At 37.3% G+C, this 22,394-nt stretch overlaps 3 protein-coding genes across 8 annotated transcripts; 2 read left to right on the top strand and 1 right to left on the bottom strand.

The window, feature by feature from the left end:
* The first annotated feature begins 549 nt into the window (after positions 1 to 549).
* LOC126871233 (peroxisomal biogenesis factor 19) lies at positions 550 to 3,506 on the top strand. The gene is made up of 5 exons (XM_050629829.1): positions 550 to 1,361; positions 1,702 to 1,884; positions 1,939 to 2,102; positions 2,191 to 2,421; positions 2,548 to 3,506. The coding sequence occupies exons 1-5, from the start codon at positions 1,301 to 1,303 to the stop codon at positions 2,773 to 2,775; spliced, it is 867 nt and encodes a 288-aa protein (XP_050485786.1). The 5' UTR covers positions 550 to 1,300; the 3' UTR covers positions 2,776 to 3,506.
* Positions 3,208 to 5,647, bottom strand: LOC126871211 (probable phosphoglycerate kinase). Its single transcript, XM_050629775.1, has 5 exons — positions 5,370 to 5,647; positions 4,876 to 5,224; positions 4,420 to 4,758; positions 4,134 to 4,353; positions 3,208 to 4,026 (listed from the first exon to the last, which is right to left on the bottom strand). Exons 1-5 carry the CDS (start codon positions 5,429 to 5,431, stop codon positions 3,749 to 3,751), a joined length of 1,248 nt encoding a protein of 415 aa, XP_050485732.1. The 5' UTR covers positions 5,432 to 5,647; the 3' UTR covers positions 3,208 to 3,748.
* Positions 5,648 to 7,559: 1,912 nt separating this feature from the next.
* Positions 7,560 to 20,890, top strand: LOC126871187 (tau-tubulin kinase homolog Asator). 6 transcript variants are annotated; one of them, XM_050629691.1, is made up of 16 exons: positions 7,560 to 8,115; positions 8,149 to 8,222; positions 12,277 to 12,409; positions 12,529 to 12,676; positions 12,812 to 13,026; positions 13,454 to 13,723; positions 13,929 to 14,015; positions 14,173 to 14,454; positions 14,540 to 14,708; positions 14,924 to 15,129; positions 15,232 to 15,528; positions 15,695 to 15,979; positions 16,077 to 16,344; positions 16,543 to 16,926; positions 19,431 to 19,833; positions 20,194 to 20,890. In XM_050629691.1, the coding sequence occupies exons 2-16, from the start codon at positions 8,215 to 8,217 to the stop codon at positions 20,246 to 20,248; spliced, it is 3,210 nt and encodes a 1,069-aa protein (XP_050485648.1). In that variant the 5' UTR covers positions 7,560 to 8,115; positions 8,149 to 8,214; the 3' UTR covers positions 20,249 to 20,890. The 6 variants fall into 6 exon arrangements, with proteins under 6 accessions (XP_050485648.1, XP_050485643.1, XP_050485647.1 ...); XM_050629686.1 differs by having other exon boundaries at positions 14,819 to 15,129; XM_050629690.1 differs by lacking the exons at positions 7,560 to 8,115; positions 8,149 to 8,222 and adding an exon at positions 10,970 to 11,269 and having other exon boundaries at positions 14,819 to 15,129.
* Positions 20,891 to 22,394: the final 1,504 nt, after the last annotated feature.

Here is a 22,394-nt window from a genome sequence, read left to right as displayed (position 1 = left end):
GATCGTATACACAGGTCTGGAAACTCCTGTGGCGGGGGTAGTTCCAAATTTGAGGACAGAAAGTTTCTTGAATTGTCCACTACAAACAGGACGCTGATGTCGAGTAGCTGAAACAATTTCAACAAAGTAACACGTGATGCAAGTAATCAAGTGAACATTTTATCATTTTTGTAACGCTTTATAAGTAGGTATACGTTATTTATGCATAAACACTTCTATTTATGGTTCAACTTCGCTTTAGGGGACACAAAATTATGATCTTGTATCCTCCCTTTTTTTTTTTTTTTTTTTTTTTTTTTATAACTCGGCAGCAACGCCGCTGGTGGCGGATAGGAAACACACAGGTCGTCGTATAATCGTGACATTCTCCGCCACAGAACCTGTTTCAGAACCTGTACATGAGACAATGGTAAATATGCATACGTATACACTAGTATATATGTATGCTAACTTGGTAACTTGATTTGCGTTCGGAAACTCTCAGAATAATGATCTGTTAGAGCAACCAATGATAGAAGGACATTCCGTTCATCCCATGGTGGGTGATGGAGTAGACTGCGCACGCATGTATGAATGAATAATGGATCTGAGCGTCTTGAGGGGCATCTTTAGAATATTTATTACGGGCCGCATAAATTAACAATGTCTTATCCTCGACCCATGTCTTTCACTTCCTTAGAAATGTTGTTGTCTTTCCGTCTTGCGCCATTTCCTTCTCGCCTTCCTCCTCATCGCCGTAAACACTTGTTTCCACGAAACACAACGCTCCCACTCCATTTACTTAGGAAAATGAGGCCCATTGAATCATCGGACCAGAAACACCAGGACAGGTGACCCTGCATCAGAAAAGAAAGGATAGGTGTCGAAGATTGAAAGCGAAGGAAGGGAGGTTTTTAATCTATTCCAGTTTTTGATTCTTGAACGTGAATTTCTTTCTGTTCCAGTCGAAAAATATAAATTAGAATAAACGATCGTTTAGAAACATCAAAGTCTTTTTGAATTCCCGCGCATTCCTGCGAGCAGACACTAACCCATGTACTTTTTTCTTGAAAGAACCCAAGAAACAACGTAACAGGATCAAAAGAATATGTCGTTGTTTTAAAATTACAATCGATTCTCCATTAATATTAACTGATATTAGAAATCAGAGAATTCATTTATTCATGTTTTGTCCACATACATACGTATGTTGATATATGTAAACGATGATAAAGCTATAACGTTTTGTTGCATATATTTTAAGTTTCATATTTTCGCATAGTGATTTAAGGTTTAACGATAAAATTACAAAACGATAGCTATGGCTGACGAAAACTCAACAAACCAAACGGAAGATCAAGAATTAAACGATTTGTTAGACAGTGAGTAATAATAACATTCTGGTGAATTTATAATAAACATAATTAAAAAATCCTAACCTCAAACTATATAAATATCTACCTTTATCTCTCTCTTTCTATTTAATACGTTTATTGCGTACTTTTCTTACAACTTTATTTGGAAAAGCATAATTTAGTTAAAGTAAAGGAAGAAAGGGGAACAGGAAAAGAATATTTATATTGTTTTATAATGATAAATAATAATATGCCGATTCTTTTATTACGTAATTAAAGGAAAAAGACCAACTAGAATACCTAGCAATATTTGTTTGTTTTACACTAAACTTTGATAGAATTGACAGTTGTATAATCATTTACTCAGGTGCTTTGAAGGACTTCAACAAAGAACAAATATCAGATAAAGAGGATATGTGTAAAACAGATACTTTGGAATCCACAACAGATAAGAACACAACTGATATATCGGAAGATGCTTGGACTACAGATTTTGTTAAACAAGCAGCAGAACAATTTGTAGAAAGCCTACGAAATTTCATTCAAAATGGTAATTGTTTATGAAAAACACAAAAAAGATATTATTAACAAATTTTCCCATTAGAAACAGATAGCGAATTAGGAGTTTCTCCTCAAAGGATGGCACAGACAGTTGCTAGTGCGATAAACAACGAAGAAACCTTTGATAAAGATAGTGTGAGTAGAGACTTTCAAACTGCCATTGCACAAGCATTAAACGACTTGTCTACAACGTCCGAAAACTTACAGGTAATTGTTTCAGAAATCATGAGGGTCTTTCTTTTATTTAATTCTTTGTATCCTGAAATATGTTTTTTCTTCCGTGAAAACATTGTAGAGCGATGCTGATTTATCTGAAATGTTTGGACTAGCATCCTTGGAAGATGGGCCAGGTGCCATTCCACCATTCATGCAAGGAATGCTACAGCATTTATTGTCAAAAGAAATTTTGTATCCGTCACTAAAAGAATTAGTAGATAAGTATCCTGAATGGTTAGAAGAGAAGAAGACAGTGATATCGTCGAGTGACCTTCAGAGGTTTAGAAAACAGCTTGAATTAATGCAGCAGGTGATTATCCAATAGGAATAATTATAGACAAAAGCCATTTTCACATGAACAACAATTATTTCCGCATAGGATAACAAGTTATTTCAATCCTAATATAAAGTATATAAAAGCGTCCTTTTATTTTAGGTATGTATGGAACTCGATAAAGAGAAAGATGATGATACGGAAGAAGTGAAAAAGAAACGTTTCGAAACGATAATATCATTTATGCAAGAAGTACAAGCTTGTGGTCAATTACCTGAAGAATTAATAGGAGAACAGACAACGCCTTTTCAAACTGATACTGAGGGCGATCCTGTGATTCCAGCGTTACTACGCAGCATGGAAACACCGCAGAATTGTTGCTTAATGTAAATCCATCCTAATAATTATTCTTCGACCTCTGCGTTTATAATAATACAAGAGGTTGTTGTTTAAAATAAAATATCGAGGTAAATAATGAATTGGGATGTTCAATCCACGGACCTTTTAGATGTATTGTAATATACATATATAGCATATAATATACATGTATTACAATATACATATCTGCTATAAGGGATATATGGAAGACTATTTAACATAATTTATTATTCTCGATAATGATATTTATCAGTACATCATGTTTGTAAATAGTAATGTTCCTTGTATGCGAGTATATACGTGCGTACGTATGTACGTACATGTATTGCTGCAAACATTAGATATTTTTTGTATACGCTTGAAAATAATAGAACACTATTACATTTGTAAAGAGCGAAACTTGATTATTTTCAGTGGAACTTCAACAATAGACAAAATCCATGATAATTGCATAACCTTTGTTTTATTAATTTATTTATCCATATTTGTCCATTTTTGCATTTCCATCTTTACATGCAGTACATACATTTTTTGTACGATTATTATGCTATTATTTTCTCTCGCAAGCAAGTTATATGATATCAGAGATTGCGGCATTCTTATTGAACATCGTATGTCGTTTTTGATAGAAAAATCGTCACACAAGGAAATAATAGCATGCAGAATTTAACAATTTCAACAATGATATTGGAACGTTACATCTAGTATATATGTAATTGTTTTTATATGATTATAAATATATTTTATGCTTTTTATATTCGCGAATGCGGATGTATCTCACATGTGAAAGCAAAAGGAATTTTCCAAACATAAATTATACCGATACGGTATAGATTACTAAGGTAATTTATACACAGCGATAAATATCCTATTTATATTTTATTTCATTATACTACGATGCTAGTTTGGTAATTAAAGAAAATTAACATCTTTTAAATAAAGATGCTAACCAAAATCTAAAGATGTAAATGACATCGAGCAGAGATTATAACGGAGAGAGGGCCGCAACTCCCGGTAAAATCTTTCCTTCAAGAAGTTCTAAACTTGCGCCACCACCGGTGCTCACATGGCTTACTTTATCTTCTGTTTTCCATTTAGCAGCGCAAGTGGCTGTATCACCACCACCGATTATGGTAATAGTACCTCGCGACGTTGTCTCTACAACATTGTCCATTAAGCTCTTTGTACCTTTACTAAAATTTTCAAATTCAAAGACACCTGCCGGGCCATTCCATACGATTGTTTTTGCTCTCTTAATAGGTTCTGTGCATTAAATTGGATATAGTTATAAACAAATATTTTTACGATATTAATTTATCTGAAAATCTCAGATACATGTCGATGACTGAGAATAAATGAATAGTATTTACCACTAAATAAGGTGCTTGATCTTGGTCCGTTGTCAAGTCCCATCCAACCATCGGGTATACCATTTTCTACATCCGCAGCACCAACAGCTGCATTTTCTGCGAATTTGTCTGCGATAACGAAATCAACGGGCAGATGTATTTGAACTTTATTTCTCTCAGCTTTAGATAATAATTCATTAACGATTTTCGCACCCTCTTCGTCAAATAATGAATTACCAATCTGGAACACGAACATTATACTTTTAATTTAGATATTTCAAACACCAGTTTACCATGCTGTATTTACCTTCATGTTTTTCGATATCTTTAGAAAGGTGTAAGCCATTCCACCAGCTATGATCATCTCATTAACTTTATCCAGCAAATTATTAATCAACTGTATTTTATCTGCAACTTTGGCACCACCTAGTATAGCCAGGAATGGCCTTTCAGGATTATCCAGCGCTTTAGCAAAATATTCCAATTCTTTTTTCAGAAGGAAACCACTTGCTCTTGTTTCATATCCTTCACCAAGCATAGAGCTGTGAGCTCGATGGGCTGTACCAAAGGCATCGTTAATATAAATGTCTCCTAATTTTCTCAATGATTTCCTAAATTCCTCTACTTTTTCCTTCTCTGCTTTTACCTAAAAAAAGAGAGAGAAAGAAAAAAGAAAGGAAAATAAAAAACAGTAACAGTTTGTTGGTTTTACCTAGTCAAATCTATTATATAGCATGTAAACAATAGCATGTAATTTGCTTACTTTGGCTCCATCTGCTCCTATTCCTTTACCTTCTTCTTCTATGTGAAATCTTAAGTTTTCAAGTAAGATAATAGTTCCAGGCACTGGATTGGCACACGCGGTTTCAATCTCAGATCCGACACAGTCGTTCAAGAATAGAATCTCCTTTCCAAGTAAGGACTTTAGTTCTTCCGCAACAGGTTTAAGAGAGTATTTCATATCTCGTTTACCATCTGGACGTCCCAAGTGTGACATTAAAACAACAGATTTTGCTTTTTTTTCAAGAGCATATTTGATTGTATCCAAAGCAGCAACGATTCTCTGGTTATTGGTGATTTTACCATCCTTCAAAGGTACATTGAAATCTACCCTATAGCAGCAATGAAGTTAATGTTCACGAGTACCATAAGGTTAAATTTATTATTTAAATTATTTAACCTAAAACTTTGATATGTTACTTGGTATAGTTACGCATTTTACGTAATAATCATTTTCTAGGTAAAAAAGAGTTATACCGTATGAGAACGCGTTTATCCGTAAGATCCACTTTATCGATGCTGAGCTTGTTTAGCGCCATGCCTCTGAATTTTGAATATGTTTGAATATGTGAACTTGACACAGTATTACGTATAACAGGAAACGTGTTATTATCGCTTCTGGATTTTAATCCACTTTGTTTAGCGTTGCAGCTACTGGCAAAACTCCCGATTACTTTCAAGTATCTCCTATCGTCGTGACGCTTTGGCTCAACAAAGTCAAAGAAAGGTCGACGAATACAGCGACCTCTGAAAATCTTTTGAACTGTTCGCATTAGAACAACCAGAGAAACCGAGACAATAAGGAGGATGTCAAAACGCTGTTGAACTTTGATCCGTTACTTATCTTTGTGTTTGTAACATACTTACATGTCGCATAAATATTTTCAATGAAGTTATACGAATTATTTTGAATGGAAATTAATGGACAAATTAACAAAAACAGACGACAAGAAACAAAATACGAAAAATCGTATTAATACATACATATATACATATATAACAATTACATATATAATATGTATTAAACGTATAATTGAACGAATATGAATTAGATTAATATGCCATCGGTAAGTTCGTACCACTCGATAATCTTTGCAACAATTGTTGTAAAATGTGAGAAAGATAACAGCGACTCAATTTTAACCGATAAATATCATACTACATACGTGGAAGGTAGATTAACATTCGCATATTATTTACGTACATGTATGTGTATATATATGTATACATGTACATTATATGTATCTGACAATAGGCGAGATGTGTGAATTATTACTTACGAAAAGTGTCAAGGAGTATGGAAAATATGAAATTTAATCAACTATGTACTAACACAAAGATATAGAAATTATTTACAGTGATCAAACGAATGCATTATTAAAGTATATAAGTGAAACAATGAAAATGGTTAATCGACTCGACAATTGGATATATTATCGTTGATACGAGCATGGACAGAACTACTTATGTTCCATAAGCGGTGTTCAATCAACGTCTGGTATTCCGGTATTTCGTTCAACCGTTGCTATTCTCGATTCTGGCATAGTAGCATAGTCACGCCCAGTTCATTTGTTTGATATAAAAGATATAACATAGAATAATTGAATTACGTAGAGAAATTGAAAATTAGCATTCCATCATTCACACACGTGTTTGTATGCGCGCGTGTAGTAATATGTTGTGCGGTATATATATACACTGGATTAATATCTTCTTCTTTTTTGTAGTTCCTTCGTCCGTCCCGGTTATGGGATTTCGATTTCCGTAATTGATCGTATTTCGATGAAAACAGAATTAAAGGTTGTTCTATACACGAAAGACGATGAAGTGAATCGGTTATCGTTGGCGACTATCTAGAAAAATTGGTTTTGATATTCGTTGAATATAAGAATCGTGTGAATCTCGTGTGAGCATGTTCTAACCGATGCTGTACCGAAATAACACAACGTTGCTAAATGCGAAGACGAAATACGCGAAATATAGCCGTGTATATTTTCTCACAAAGAATCTCGGCTAAAATCATTTAATTTGGCACAACGTCTGAAAAAAAGTAGGAATACCGTCATGTATTATCATGTATTATGTATTACATTTACGCAAACATTTGTGTAATCGTTATACATTTCGCAGTAACGTAATCCCATAGTAAGATATGTAGTACGAACAGTGTCGATCGACATGTCGCGAACCAATAATATGTATATATATATATATATATATATATATATATATATATATACTTTATGCTTGTAATTGGCGGAATTATCGGATTTCTATTGAAATCAGTTAAATCTTTACCGATTTTCTTTTCTCTTGATAAAAAAAAACGAAATTTGCATTTCTCATCATCGTCGACCATTAAATATCAAATACATACATATTTGACATGAGATCACTAATAAGTGGACATATCATAAACTGATTAATCAACTAATCGATTAGATATTGTATATGTAATTATATAATTATGTATTATGGAATATAGAATAACAGTGAAAGATTATGGAAGATTATGGAAGATTATGGAAGATTATGTAATTGCTAATTATGCGTGAACAATAGAACAATAGACTAGAATAGATACACGTTTGCGAGAAAGAAGAGAGAAAAACAGTTTGATAGATGTGTACCGAAAGCGTGTAGCTGGTATCAGATATACTTACGTACATATACATATGTAACAGTAGCGTCCGCAATCGGTTCGGTTCAAGGTGTGCGGCTTCGTAGGCCACTACTGAGGGGGGAACGGGTTGGATGGCAGGGACGATCGAGGAGGGAAGGAGGCGGCGATGGAAGAAACGGAACATCACGCTGATCGTGCCTCGTGTCAGTGTGTGTCCAATGTCCAATGCCAGTGGAACGCGACGATTCGCTTTCTGGCTCTAACTCGCTCGTCGTCAGAGAACTTGGGCCACCGGTTCGTAAACGAACTCACGGTGTTATCTAGATCGCGGCGACGAATTGTATTCGTTCGCTGATTCGTGCCCTAGATGAGGAGGATCGTGAAACCATTCACTAGAAATCGCGCTACGTTTATATCGATTCCATCCGAGTAACCGATCGAATTGTTCGTTCGTTTCTAGTGCCGAATCTCGCATCGATCGACGCATCGATCTACTATTACTATCGCCCTTGCTACTGTTATCGTTGTTACCACCGTCCGCTACACGCAAACGTCATCGTAATTATTCTACTTGACGTCGTCGTCGTCGTCGTCGTCGTCGTCGTCGTCGTCGTCGTCGTCGTCGTCTTCGTCTTCGTCTTTGTGTAACCAACTTTCCACTTGGCACAATCTTTATGTGCTTTGTCTTTACTTGAAACTATGAAGTGGTATGTGATTATCTCTTTTGAGATATACCCTCAAATTTCGACTTCCTACTCAACTTTTTTTCCTTTCTATCCCTTTCCAGGAAAGAAACCTGTGTTCCTTTTCTATATGTTTCTATATCTTCTTTGCGTTCTCTAACCCGCCACTTGTTTTTACCTTTCTATATAAATACGTAAGTTTTACCGAAACGCCTGACAAATTGCGTATTTTGAACTTTAAAAAATTACGTACACGAACGTGTTCGATTGTATCCATATAATATATACGTAATACATAATATATGTATAACTTTCAAGTTTTTATAATTTAAACATGTCTATGGGAAAAAGAAGCAGAGATGAATGATCGCAACAAAGATGCTTAACATTGACACTGGCTAAAATTTACAAGCAGCAAAGCTACTTAGAAAAATACCTTGGCGCGGAGAAAGATGCTACTTTACGTTTCATGACACGCACACACGCACACACGCGCGCGCGCGCACACACACGCACACACACAAAGTGGGGTCGTTTAAAAATAGACGTTTAAACTTAAATTATGCCCTCTGGCGAATGGAGTTAGTAATTTAAGCATTTCGAAATTTCATTACTCGATTTTTATTAAACATGTGCGAAAAGACGGTCGAACGCTGATCAAAAGAACAATTGCGCGTCCTCCTATTTAAAATCTTATTCGAAATCCAAAGAATCGTTGCGAACACTTTAATCGCCGCAGTAAAATATTTGTTCCTTTATCAACATAGGTCGCGAAATTCTAAAATGAAAGTGATTGTATCGTACGTTTGCATTCATAAAACAGCTTAAAATCATTTAAATTTATAGAAACGCCTATTCACAATCGGCAATCGATAGTTCATCTTATTAACTCTAAATTAATTTTTCTATAAAAAAAAAAAAAAAAAAAAAAAAACGTTCAACTTTTTTATTTACGATTATTATCTTCTGCATACATATACATGTGTGTTGTTTCTTTTTTAAACGATAAATAGAATCGACCCGAATAAAAGAACAATTCTTACCTTGAGCATGACATTCGTTCACGAACATGTGAGAAATGCACGGCTTCTGCGTGACTAACAATAAATTCGCACGCACGCACGCGATTCGGCCATGCCGTTGTTAGGTATGGTATCTGGACCAACTCTCAACTATATATCATGTCATTTACTTACATCGATCAATGTCACTAGCTGACTTAATTTGTGTCTAAACTTTCATAGATATAAAGATATCTCTTTTTCCCATCTCATCCTCAAACACATACAAATTTACAACTGCAAAGCTAAGGGAACCAGAATCTGTTCGAAATTAAAATCCTAGCCCCAATGGCTAAACATTGCCTTCGTTTACGTATTTCCGGAGAGGAAGTAACAACTTTTGAATTAGTTGTTTCGAAAAGAGGTGTTAACAAGTTCGATGCGATTACTTACATATGTAGACCTTAAAACCGTTCACATTGGGATATACACACGCATAAGTAAGTAAATACATATATATATAGGTATGGTTAGCGGAAGAAATACTTATCTGGAAACTTGAAAAATACTTGGATACTTTTTGAAAAGCTCGAAAATACTCGAAGATCGGCACAAATGTAAAATGTACACTTACAGTTAATATGTAACAAGTTTGTAATGCCTTCCGGTTTTTAAAAAAGTATACTCAATCTGTAATATCCTCTGCTCGCATCGCTTAAAATTATATTTTCATAGGTCCAAATCTCTTATACATAAAGTGCTTTCGTTTCATTAGAATCATTTACAAAAAATATATACGATTTATGCTACAAAAATAGTAAAATAATAACGGTAATCGCAAAAGAATCGTAAGTACCACGAGCACGAGTATAAATACGATACAGCGATCGATATGTCTTCTATGTAAGTAGATAGGTACTTGAATCGATTTTGCATCGTGATACAAGACATGAGAATTCTTCGGATTCATTGATTCCTGTTTAGATAAAAAGGAGAAGCCTTTATCATCTACTACTGTGTACACATCTAAACGTGTTATCCTCCGTCTTATTCTTAATGACAATGAAAGAAATTAGTCAAACAGGTGAATACGTCACGACACTATTCAAGGTAGTATCAAAAAAATTTGACGATCAGTAAAGTTCAGTAAAAATCATTTACAATTGGTAATGCGCGTATCCTATCTTATTATGTCGAACGTAATAAAATATATAGCTATGTAATACGTGTACATACACAGCTATTACTCGAAATTACTAAAAAAGGTGTACTTACAGATTTGAGTCGTTTCCTTCTCATTAGTTTCTTCTAAGCATGAATACTCTTTATAATATTTTTTACTTTTGCGCATAGTCATGGTGTAGCCATTATTGAAGCTATTAATAAAACTGGAGACAGATAAAATATAATAACAATTATCTATGATACATACGTAAAGGAGCGTAACATGCAAAACAATGGATGGATACGTGAAAATGTTAACGGTAATAACTTTTTGCGGTGGACGCTGTTTTGTAACACAGTAATAAAAATAGAATGGAATGAAAGAGGAAACGCTGTGAAATACGCGGTGAATTTTTATGAAAGGAAAGAAGAAAGAAGGAAAGAAAGAAAGAAGAGAGAGAAATGCGTACGGCACGGAAGGCCTAGAACGTTTAATTCCGAAATACTAATGATTGAATCGCGAAATGTTTGAAATCATAGAGGGAAAAGATAGGACGGTGAAGATCGATCGAGCATTCAGGTCGCTATCTTGCGGCGTTTATAAGCATTACGAATGCCGTGGTACGAAATCGAAAAATGGCCGTTCCATCGGTGTTTGACGGGCATATCTACTAGAGCATTGATGAACATATTTGATATGTTTGATCGGTGGTGAAAATAGTGATCGTAAGAGTAGAAAGAACAGTGTAATAGAAATTCGGATAAAATAAGATTAGGAAGGATCGAAGGACCGCGTTCAAGTGAGAGAAACAGTTAGGAAGGATTGGTGGGGTAGGGTGGGGTGTGGTAGGGTGAGAGTGTGGGAGGGTGAGCGAAGGAAAGGAAAGGAAGGAGGAATACGAAAGGGTGAGGTGAAGACAGAAACTAATAGGAAGGGGAGGAAGTAGTGGTAGAAAGAATCGGGGAAAAGGGGGAAAACGAGGGAAAGAAAAGAGATGGAAACGGGAATCGTGCGGGATCGTGAAATAACATAAAGCACTGGCTGAGAAGAATTCGGATTGTGTAGAAACGTCATCAACGATTACCAAACGACATTGTTAGTGGAAATGAAGTACTAATCATATTTGGATTGGTTGGTGGATCGTGCGCGTTGAATTTAGGAAAAGCTAAATGATAATGCTATAGTACAATGAAAAGTTCTACGCGGCTAGAGTTTTTTTTTTAGGACGAAGGAAGCAAAGCTATATATCTTTTCCTTAGCTGCGCTTCCCCTCTTGGTTTATAATCACTAAGCTCGGCCTTGTTCGGCTCTGTTCGTAATAATAGTTAATCCAAGCTAGAACAGATTAGAAGCTCGAACAAAAATTTCTTTGGCGAAAATTCGCGTTGTTGCGGGTACGAACAGAGAAATTTTGCAAACGATTCGGGGCAAGGATAGCAGAAGGAACCAAACGTGACACCAGGTGACGGGTCGAACGATTGAACGTGGTTGAACGATTGGTAGAGTAGACGATCGCCCCCTTCATGCCCGATGCACCCTTTGCTCGCGCGTAATCATGGCTGCCTAACACAGGGCGCTCAGTATCGACCAATTTCCTACTGTAATCGTACTATAATATGCTTTAGGTTAAAAACCTAACCTGTCACAACCGTACAGGGTGTGTCGTTTGTCTCACGTTGACAGCTGTAAAGTTCGCTGCGTCGGGTCGAGCTGTTTCGCATTCCACTTACTGCATTACGTCGCGATTCATTTTGATTCTTCTTCCATCTTTCTACCTATTCTTGCTTGCTCGCATCGTTGCTTGTCGCGTATCGGCCAGAGGCTAATACAAGACCGAAGACCTACACCAGCATGCGAATATTCTTTTTAATTTTTAACGAATCTCGTAATAGGGTTCGCTTGCACATTCTAGGCATCCCGATCACTCTACTACATTGCAGCCAAGGAATGTAGGCGACGAAAGTACGGATCAGAATAATAATATAACTATGATGAGCGAGGATTTGCTGCAACCTGGCCATGTGGTCAAAGAACGCTGGAAAGTCGTGAGTCAATCTATATCTTCTTTTCTAAGTCTCCTTCTTTTTCTTTTACTTCTCCAAACTACCAATTCCCAAAGTATCTTGTCTATTTTAGTTTACCCAGTAATTTCTTCTCTATGCAGGTCAGGAGAATAGGAGGGGGTGGGTTTGGTGAAATTTATGAAGGGCTAGACTTGATGACCAGAGAGCAAGTTGCATTGAAAGTTGAATCAGCACGTCAATCAAAGCAAGTTCTTAAGATGGAAGTAGCAGTATTGAAAAAACTTCAGGGTATGTTGTAATCTTATAATTATATAGAACTAAATTAGCGTAAAGGCATGATTTATATACCATATATACATATAATACCCAAGGTAAATATCGCTTTTATCTTTGTTAATGAATGCTTGTCATTCCCTATTGCAGGCCGAGAACATGTGTGTAGGTTTATAGGTTGTGGCCGTAATGATCGATTCAATTATGTTGTAATGCAGTTGCAAGGAAAAAATTTAGCCGAGTTACGACGTGCTCAGCCTCGTGGTGCTTTCTCATTATCTACTACTCTCCGTTTAGGACTTCAAATTCTCAAAGCAATTGAAAGCATACATCAAGTAGGCTTCCTTCATAGAGACATCAAACCTGTAAGTTTATCTTAATTTGTACAACATTCTCAGAATAGTGTCTAATTTCAAGAAAGTTCTTGCTATTTCTTCCTCGTTGTCCCTATTATCTTTCGAAACCAATTTCCAATTTGTATCGATGTAATGATTTCCATGTTCTTTTTCCATTAATGTACAATATACACCTATGATCGACCAATGTGTGGGCATCGCATACGCATATTTTCTTCCAATTTCAGTCAGTCACTTTTACCATTCGCACTTTTACCATGCACTTATTTATATCATATCAAAATTTATTATTATTATAAAATTTATGTTCAATCGAGATAAGATACATGTTCATTAATTAAAAGATGATATTGATACTTCACGAAAATGGTATTCGTTATTAATCGCTATGGCAAAAGTTGCAACTCGTTCTGTATAATTAATGTTATCTTTGCAGTCAAACTTTTCAATGGGACGACTTCCGCATACATCGAAGTTAGTTTATATGTTAGACTTTGGTTTGGCTCGTCAATTCACGACGGGTACTGGTGAAGTTAGACCACCTCGTAGCGCGGCAGGATTTAGGGGAACCGTCCGGTACGCATCGGTGAATGCGCACAAAAACAAAGAAATGGGCAGACACGACGATTTGTGGTCATTATTTTATATGTTGGTAGAGTTTGTTAATGGACAACTTCCATGGCGAAAAATAAAGGATAAAGAACAGGTATACCAATGTTACAAGTACTCTTGGCTTAATTGACCGATACGCGTCTTCTTCACCATAAAAAAATGATCTCGCCTAAGCTTTAATGTATCGTTTTTCCTTTTCTCTCTCTCTCTCTCTCTCCGTCTCTAACTTTTTCCCTCCCTCCCTCCTTCCTTCCCTTTCTCCCTTCCGCGCCTCATCCATCTTTCGTTTCTTCGTCTAGGTGGGTCTCATGAAAGAAAAGTACGATCATCGCTTACTTTTAAAACATCTTCCAGCGGATCTCCGTGTTTTTTTGGAACATATTCAGGTATGCGATCTTAATATTCTTTTACATGTTTCAAAAAGCCAGCTATTTTTATTCAATATGGTTATGTGATATATAACACCTAATAGATAATGATAATATTATATCGTCTTCTAATTAATGCATGTGATCGAGCAATGAATGGAATATCCATTTTTAGAGTTTGGGATACGCAGATAAACCAGATTATGCGATGCTGGCAGGTCTATTCGAACGTTGCTTGAAACGTAGAGGAGTGAAAGCTACTGATCCCTATGATTGGGAGAGGCCATTTATATCGAACGAAAGTTTACCGACTACCAGGTCTCTACCTAGTAACTACCAGGTCGCCATGCCTCCAGTACTGACCACAGCTACGACGATCAATCAAGCACCAACCACGCCGAACGTCGATACGAATAATCAAGAAAACGTCGAACCCGATAACAGAAAGGAATTAGACGTAAAGAGATTAAATAGAAACGTTTACTAGATATCACTAGCTGCGTATAAATTACGGCGGATATATTTCAGCATATATTTTACAGGCACAAATGGATTATGAAAGTATATGTAGAAGAAATAAACAACGTGGAGTAGAAGGATCTTCGGTGCCGTTTACATCAGCTATCAGCAATCACGGCCGAGATAAAAATTGTAACGCCACAATACCTACAATGGATAACACTCATCAACAAGCTGGGCAACAGGCTCAAGGTTATTACCTTCAAAATAAGATTTCATTTATTAGAAAATATCTTAAGCAAGTGCTTAGCTTGATACAGTCATGTTTGTTCGCGTGTACCTTTACCATTTCATTTCTACAGACTCGCCTAAAAAGAGGCGTGCAGTTTCGATGGCAGCAGAACCACAAACAGGCGTGGTAGACAACGAAGGAGACGCTTTAATGGCATCCGCTCGTTCTGCTTCAGAAGTTCCTCGCAATAAAATTGGAGCTAATGCTGCAGCGCCATTAAGGAAATCCGCAAGTGGCGCAACATTTGCTCGATTACGAGTAACATCTGCGCCCGAGGCAACGCCTGGCGAACCTCCCAGTCCTCGTGTACAAACTGAAGTCGATGCCTCTTATTGTTCCTACGACGTTACCAATCCAAAATACGTTGGCAATCAGAGCCCCGTGTGTATAAAATCGTAAAAGCTATTTACTAAACTCAAACAATATAAAAGATTGTTTGTTTTTAATTCATGTCTATTCGTTTTTGGATGTATATCCTGACAGGTTACGGAACAAAGAGAACCATTGAAAAGAGAACCGCGAAGAAGAACAGATGGACGTCAACAAACAAGAGCTAGTCGCGCCGCAATAAGGGACTGTTCCATAACTCAGTTCGCGCAGATAGATGACGACAATGTATCGGCGTTGCAACAAGTGACTAAAGGTGGTGGTGGCCTGACCCTCGCTTCTCAGTGGAAATCACAATTTGACGATTCTGAAGAGACTGACAACGAATGGAAAGGAGAGAATTTACAGAGTCCCGAGCATAAAGGGACCAACATGCCAATTATGGTTCCGCAGGTAACTGTTTAAAATGATCATGTTATCATAAATTACGTTACAGAATCCAATTTCGATAGTCAAGTTTTTGATTAAGTTTTACATACAAATAAAAAGTTTCCGCGGTCTGTTTTGACACGCATTATTGCGCATAATTAATTTGATCTTATCAAATTTTAATTTATAGTCGACAGTTGGTAGTGATGCTGTGACCATCGCAACTTCAGTACCTGCATCTATCGATGCGAAAACGACAGTGGTTCAATCAACCACGTCGATCGCACCGCAACATTCAATAATACCAACTGCCCTCTCACGAATAAGTGAAGATTCTACGAAGCCTGCGGCTCCTCATAGGTGCTTAAATATTGCTGGCATTGAGAAATATCCGGATCTTCAAAGTGCGCTTCCTCGCGCTTGGAGCGTTCCTGCGTTGGCCCCGCATGTTCGCGCGTACCTCGAAGCACCGTTGGTCCGTAACCATTATATACGCCCTTCGATATATGTATGATATATATATATATCATATTTGAAGTTTTATAGAGCTACGTATTGTTTTCCAATAACAGGTTCAACAAGCCGCATTCGATGATTTGTTGTACGAGGTTGATGTCATGAGAAATATAGCTACACGTTACGACGAACCGAGACAAAGCCCTCCACCACGAAGGGCGAGCGTACCAGCAGTTGCTTTTTCACCACCAAACACAATACCCAGCACACCTGGAGGAGAAGAAGAGGAGGAAGCAGTAGCTGGAAGACTAGAAATTAGAGTAGTTGATGCAACAGGTGGTGCAACCGTTGTACAAACCACCGCGGATAGAGAGCCGTTGCAAAGTAAATATAGAAACGCTTTAATTTACTATATCTTTACCCGATCTCGAAAGTTTTCAAAGATTTTGTTACTATGTTGCCATCGCAGTGCTGTTGTTGTTGTTGCTGGCGGTGATATGTTCTTGTTGTGGCTATTATCGTATCATATCATATGTCGCTATTACCTTCGTGATTTTACATTCATTTAATGCAATTTTATAGGAAAAATGACAAACGGTACAGTAGACAGTCCGGCTATCCTAGATAATCCTAATCCGGAAAGGGAAGAACCATCGATATACGACGATGCTGTTGAAAATCGAGCGCCTATCGATGATACCGTGCACAAGGAGAGCAACACTATCACTGCATCGACCACTATACCGAACGTAGTATCACTTCGTGAATATAAGGACGATAAAGAAAAGGAGGTCTCTAATAGGACTTATAATACTGTCAGCAAAATTCCAATTCCGGTTAAAAGTCCGAGATGTTCATTATCGGAATCAACACCAGAAACGAATACGCAAAATACCAAAAGCATCATGGGAAATGAAGTAGAAATATCGTCTACACCTTCGGCTACAGCCAGAGAAAAAGACGCTAGTTAGTAAGACTTTTTTTTTTTTTTTAGCTTACACTGTAATTTTATCTATCTATTTTAATTTTACCTATCTTCCCGAACTCACATGCGTTACATGTTTTAATACTGTACAGATTCGATTGTACAAGTTTTACGATTTCTGTTCTTCCTGTTCTTCACGAGTTTGGTCGTTTTTGTAATCGATAAAGTTTACAGGCTGAGAATTCCTTAAAAACGACAAAGCCATCGTTGATATATATATAATATATATTGCTTTCCTTACAGAATTACAATGTCCCACTTCTACACGAATATCACGCACAATACCCGATAGCCACTCCCTTATCGATTTCAATGTCCTTGAAGTATGTTGTCAAAGTCATCGTTCTGAACAACTTTATTTTATAAATATCACGACTGCCCAGTCTTAGATTTCGAGTTATACACGCAAGTATGTTTGGTATTACATATGTCGCGTAAAACTGGTTTTTAATATATCGTATAGACCTTTTTCAATATCTTCATAGCAATATATAAGCAATGGGAAGAAATAATAAAAATTTCAGTCACTGAATTCCAAATGAAAAAAGGAATAGGTAGGATTAGGCTATTGAGAAGTGGTGGCGAGCCGCGTGGAGCAGTATAAATGGGCGATTTAAATTCAATAACGTTAGAAAAAAGAGAAAATACTCGGTCTCCCAGGGATAAGTACTACATGTATTCTATCAGCAAATTTGTCAGGAACTTATTTGTTACAAGCGTACCCGGTCACCATGAAAGATATATATCGGCTGTATAACCGAGCAGTAACAATACCAATTATAGTGTAGCTACAGCAACACAATTATAATTGGGACACACGCGCGCATATGCACGCAATAATTATAATATCTAATATACAGTCTTGTATAAAATATAGAAAGAAAGTACATACAAATATAATACCAAACATAGTTTTTTGTATAACTCGAAAACTAAAACGAGAGCACCCATTATATTTACATATATACGAAGAAGTTGTTCAGAATGATGATCTTGACAATATGTTAAAAAAAAGAGGTATCGAAATCGGCGAGGAGTATATATATATATATATATATATACATATATGCTGAAGTTTTAATATATATATGTCGGGACATATCGGGACATCGGGAAAGGACATCGGAGCCTTCCCTTTGGAACTTTGGGAAAATCCCTTAACACCGTAATCTAGATTCTATCATAGGCGTAATTAAACAATTGTCGTCATTCGATCCGATTGTATTCGTTCGAGATTTGTGATAATGAGCTTGGGCTCGAGACGACAACCATTCGCCGAACGTAGCCGCGGTCACGGGATGAACGCTTTGTCTGGCAGAGGTATGGAGTAATTCTATAGCTCTCCTTAAAAAGGAAATAGTTGTGACACTCGACAGTAAACATTGCAACGGTCACTGTCCCGTAGTTCGCCACATGCAGACCCTATTCTTCGAATAAGATGATTGCCAGATGTCGATGCGTTTCCACAGTACACGTGCAGCTTTCCCTCGAGGGCGGCTAGCATCTTTTTCTAACCACCAACATGGAAATTGACCAATTAACAGCAACGCCAGTTTCCCTCACTTTCTGAAGTCCTTAGACGCACCCCATCATAGTTTTCCTCTGCAGCATCATCGCGACGGAAAGTCATTCTCTCGTGAGGTCGTATTACGCTCGGTGGATATTCCATGTTTTAACAAAGAGTTAGTTTAGTTATACTTCCACCGTAGCCAAGCAAATCGAGTACGATTTGAGCTTTGAAAGAAAGTGCATCCTGTTATCCCGTTGACCGCGGATTCGTTATTGAGCCTAGGATCATTGTCATTAGCTTCCCGAGTATCTAAGTACCACGGTTACTTGTCAAGTTCTGTAATAATCGTATTTGCACTAGTCAATGTCGTCTCTATTGCATAACGACAATGTGTAATCTAAATGAAGATTCGTTTCACGCCCTCCTAACCCTAATTCTAATGTAAACTCGACATATATATTAAACACACACATATATTAAAACTTCAGCAAACAATCAATTCAGAAAGATTACAATGAGGAAGAGTACGTTATAAGGAAAAATATTTATAATCGTTTGTTTGGAAAATTATAGTTTAAATTGTTTAGTTCCACTTTCCTCGTTTGCCTTTCTTCTACCTGTAAAGGTGCCCAGCCACAGTGATGCCACAGAGATGCCACACAGTACTATTATCGTTTGAAAATTGTACATCTTTCCTTCGACTATTACTTATTCTTTTTTTTTATTACGTCAGCAATGCGCTCATGTGTGTGCGTATATATGCATGTGCACACATCCGTTGTTTGATAAATTATATATTGAAGATTCTAAGAACATGTACTATTAAATCAAAAGGTTTTCAATTCTTAAGTAATTGGAAGAAGGGAAGGGAGGGGAAGGAAATGGAAAGTTGTATTTTTCGTATTTTGGACAGCAATTTATAACGATTAGGATTGGTTATAGCTTCTTAGCGATACTAATAGTAATAAATTTTAGCTGTCAAGGGCAAACGCTTGACAGTGGAGGTATTGCGACGCTGCTTGGCATTGCCCGATGAACCATCGATCTTTTCACCTTTAACGTCGGCTAATTCGACAGAAGATGAAAATTTAACTGGATGTACTCCTGCGTTACGTCGCCGAAGGCAAAGCGAAAAATATGTGACCGATGCCAGCCAATTAAATCTTCGATTTCAAAGACCGCAACGCAGAATCAGGTCCCATTCTGAAGTATTATCCAAGTTTTCTCCTAGAGGAGTACCTTCGCATCTTTTAGGAGAGACGACTAAACGTACCGATGAGAGTAGCGACAATGACTCTGATAATAGTGGTCCACCGAATGCTCAACCTCCGCCACCTCCTACATCTCTGCCTCCTCATATTGCAGAAAATAATGCTAGGTATTTATATGACTGTGGTGTGTGTGTGTGTGTGTGTGTGTGTGTGTGTGTGTGTGTGTGTGTGTGTGTGTGTGTGTGTGTGTGTGTGTGTGTGTGTGTGTGTGTGTGTGTGTGTGTGTGTGTGTGTGTGTGTGTGCGCGCGTGCGTGCGTGCGTGCGTGCGTGCGTGTGTGTGCGTGCGTGTGTGTGCGTGCGTGCGTGCGTGCGTGCGTGCGTGCGTGCGTGCGTGTGTGTGTGTGTGTGTGTGTGTGTGTGTGTGTGTGTGTGTGTGTGTGTGTGTGTGTGTGTGTGTGTGTGTACATATATAACATAGTTTGGCTATGCGTGTTAATTGTTGAATGTTAATTAATTTAAATTACAGATGTCGCAGATTTCGACCTATATCAGATGGGACAATAATCAGCAAAGAATGGTGAGATACAGTATCATCTGCAGAGGCGAATTCAAGTATTTGTTTGTATCAACGATCGGCAGAAACCTTGCGATCTGCTCGTTCGAATGTCTGGAATCTTTCTTTCCGTATGAGAGAAAGCAAGAAAGTAATATTAATTTCACGATGATTTGATTCAAAGTGTCGCATAAAAGTTGTTAATTTTTCCGTGAAGGGAAGACATAAGAAATCGTATCACGTGAGAAACCATTGCTTTCTTAGGTAAAGCAATTTTGATTAAAACGCTAAACGTTAAAACGAAATGAATATGACTCGAAGAAATGCTATGAAATGTTTCGAGTTCCCCGCGTCAAATGAGTTAGAAATTCTTTTAGATCAAGTTGCAGATGCAGTTGTGTATTTCATTCAGCTGTAAGACCCTGTTGCAAAAATCATATGAATTGGTGGTGCTTCAAAGAATGTACTTCCTAGTCTACAAAGGTATGTGACGACGGGATAAAGTTCATTAAATATTTATCAGGTACATACGTTAACAAAGACACAACTACAGTTCGAAACGAATTATTCCTTCAAAACAAAAAAAAAAAAAACAAAAAAACAAAAGAAAAAGAAAAAAGAAGAAGAAGAAGAAGAAAGAAGAAAAAGAAAGAAAAAGAAAAAAAGAAAGGCATATCTCCTTCTCCTTTTTCTCTAGTCGTCGTCGTCGTCGTCGTCGACGTCGCCACCACCGCCACCGCCACCGTCACCGCCACCGCCACCGCCACCGCCGCCACCACCGCCACCGCCACCGCCACCGCCATCGCCATCGCCATTGCCACCGCCACCGCCACCGCCATCGCCATCGCCATCGTCATCGTCATCGTCATCGTCATCGTCATCGTCATCGCCATCGCCATCGCCATCGCCATCGCCATGGCCACCGTCACCGTTCCTGCCCGCTACCATTCACTGTTCTCTTATTCTTATCCCTTCCTTCCTTGCCCCCCCCCCTCCTTGTCCTAATCGTCTTCCCATTTTTTACGCACCCCTGCTTTACGCAAAATTCTTTCTACAAAATACTCATTTTCTAAATATTGCAATCCCGTTATCTGCACTTTATAGGAAATTGCATTGCAAAATTTTAGTTGTTCACCGATGTAATAAGAGACTGTACAACGTTATTCTTATTGATTATGCATTTAGTGAACAGAGAAATTTGAATATAAGGGCAAATTGTAGGAAATAACCTTTACTAATTGAACAAAACTTTCCGTGATAGTTTTCTTACAAAACTAATGTACGATGGATCACGATATAGATGGTCAAAATCGATACTGGATATACAAAACGACGCTAACTGTTGTACCGTATTTATTTTAAATACATAGTAGTTTTAAACGAATTTTCGCGAGTTATCAAGGTAACCGGTACTCTTTGAAAAACCACCATTACGCAACTAATAAAAGATAACAAGAAAGGATCGTTAACGTTAAAATAACAGTTATATCCTCGAGCAAATGTATATCTCGTCCGAATTATCGTTTTATGGATGTGTAACGTATTAGCTAACTGCTTGTATTAAGGCTGCCACGAAAGATAGATGAATTCAATTACGAGATCACGATTAATCACTTGTCAATATAAGCAAGCCTTCTTCGATTGGTTGACAAATTTTTCGTCATCAAGATTTAAGCGATGAAAAAACTGTATTAATAAATAAGTACTCGAAGAGAATGTTATAGTTAGATTACATATAATCACGCGTATTTGTCTTGCACTTCCCGATAACGCGATTTTTCCAAACACTTACAAATCCGCAATCGAAACAAACATAGTGATGCATAAAACTAGTCAAGTAGAATCCTTTAGTATTCTATTAATGAAACCAAATTTGCGCATAGAGTTATAAATATTATACTTGTACAAAATAGTTTAGGATTTATTTTGTGCAATGATCGAAATAACGTTAAAGATACGATGAGATAGCTTTAAGTTAATGTCACGAGAATAATTTCGCAATATGAAAACAAGTGTGCAGTATGCGCGAGCAAAAACTACGGGATTATCGTAGACGAAATGAGAAACGGAGTGATACGCGAGTCTATCGAGTGCATATTAATCTGTGTACGTATACACACGAATATGTATATCGTCATACTACACTTGTTCGTGCACTCGCGTTTCCAAACTTC

Source organism: Bombus huntii, chromosome 11 (assembly GCF_024542735.1).
Source record: "Bombus huntii isolate Logan2020A chromosome 11, iyBomHunt1.1, whole genome shotgun sequence".
Lineage (NCBI taxonomy): Eukaryota > Metazoa > Arthropoda > Insecta > Hymenoptera > Apidae > Bombus > Bombus huntii.
This window is presented reverse-complemented; position numbering and strand designations above follow the sequence as displayed.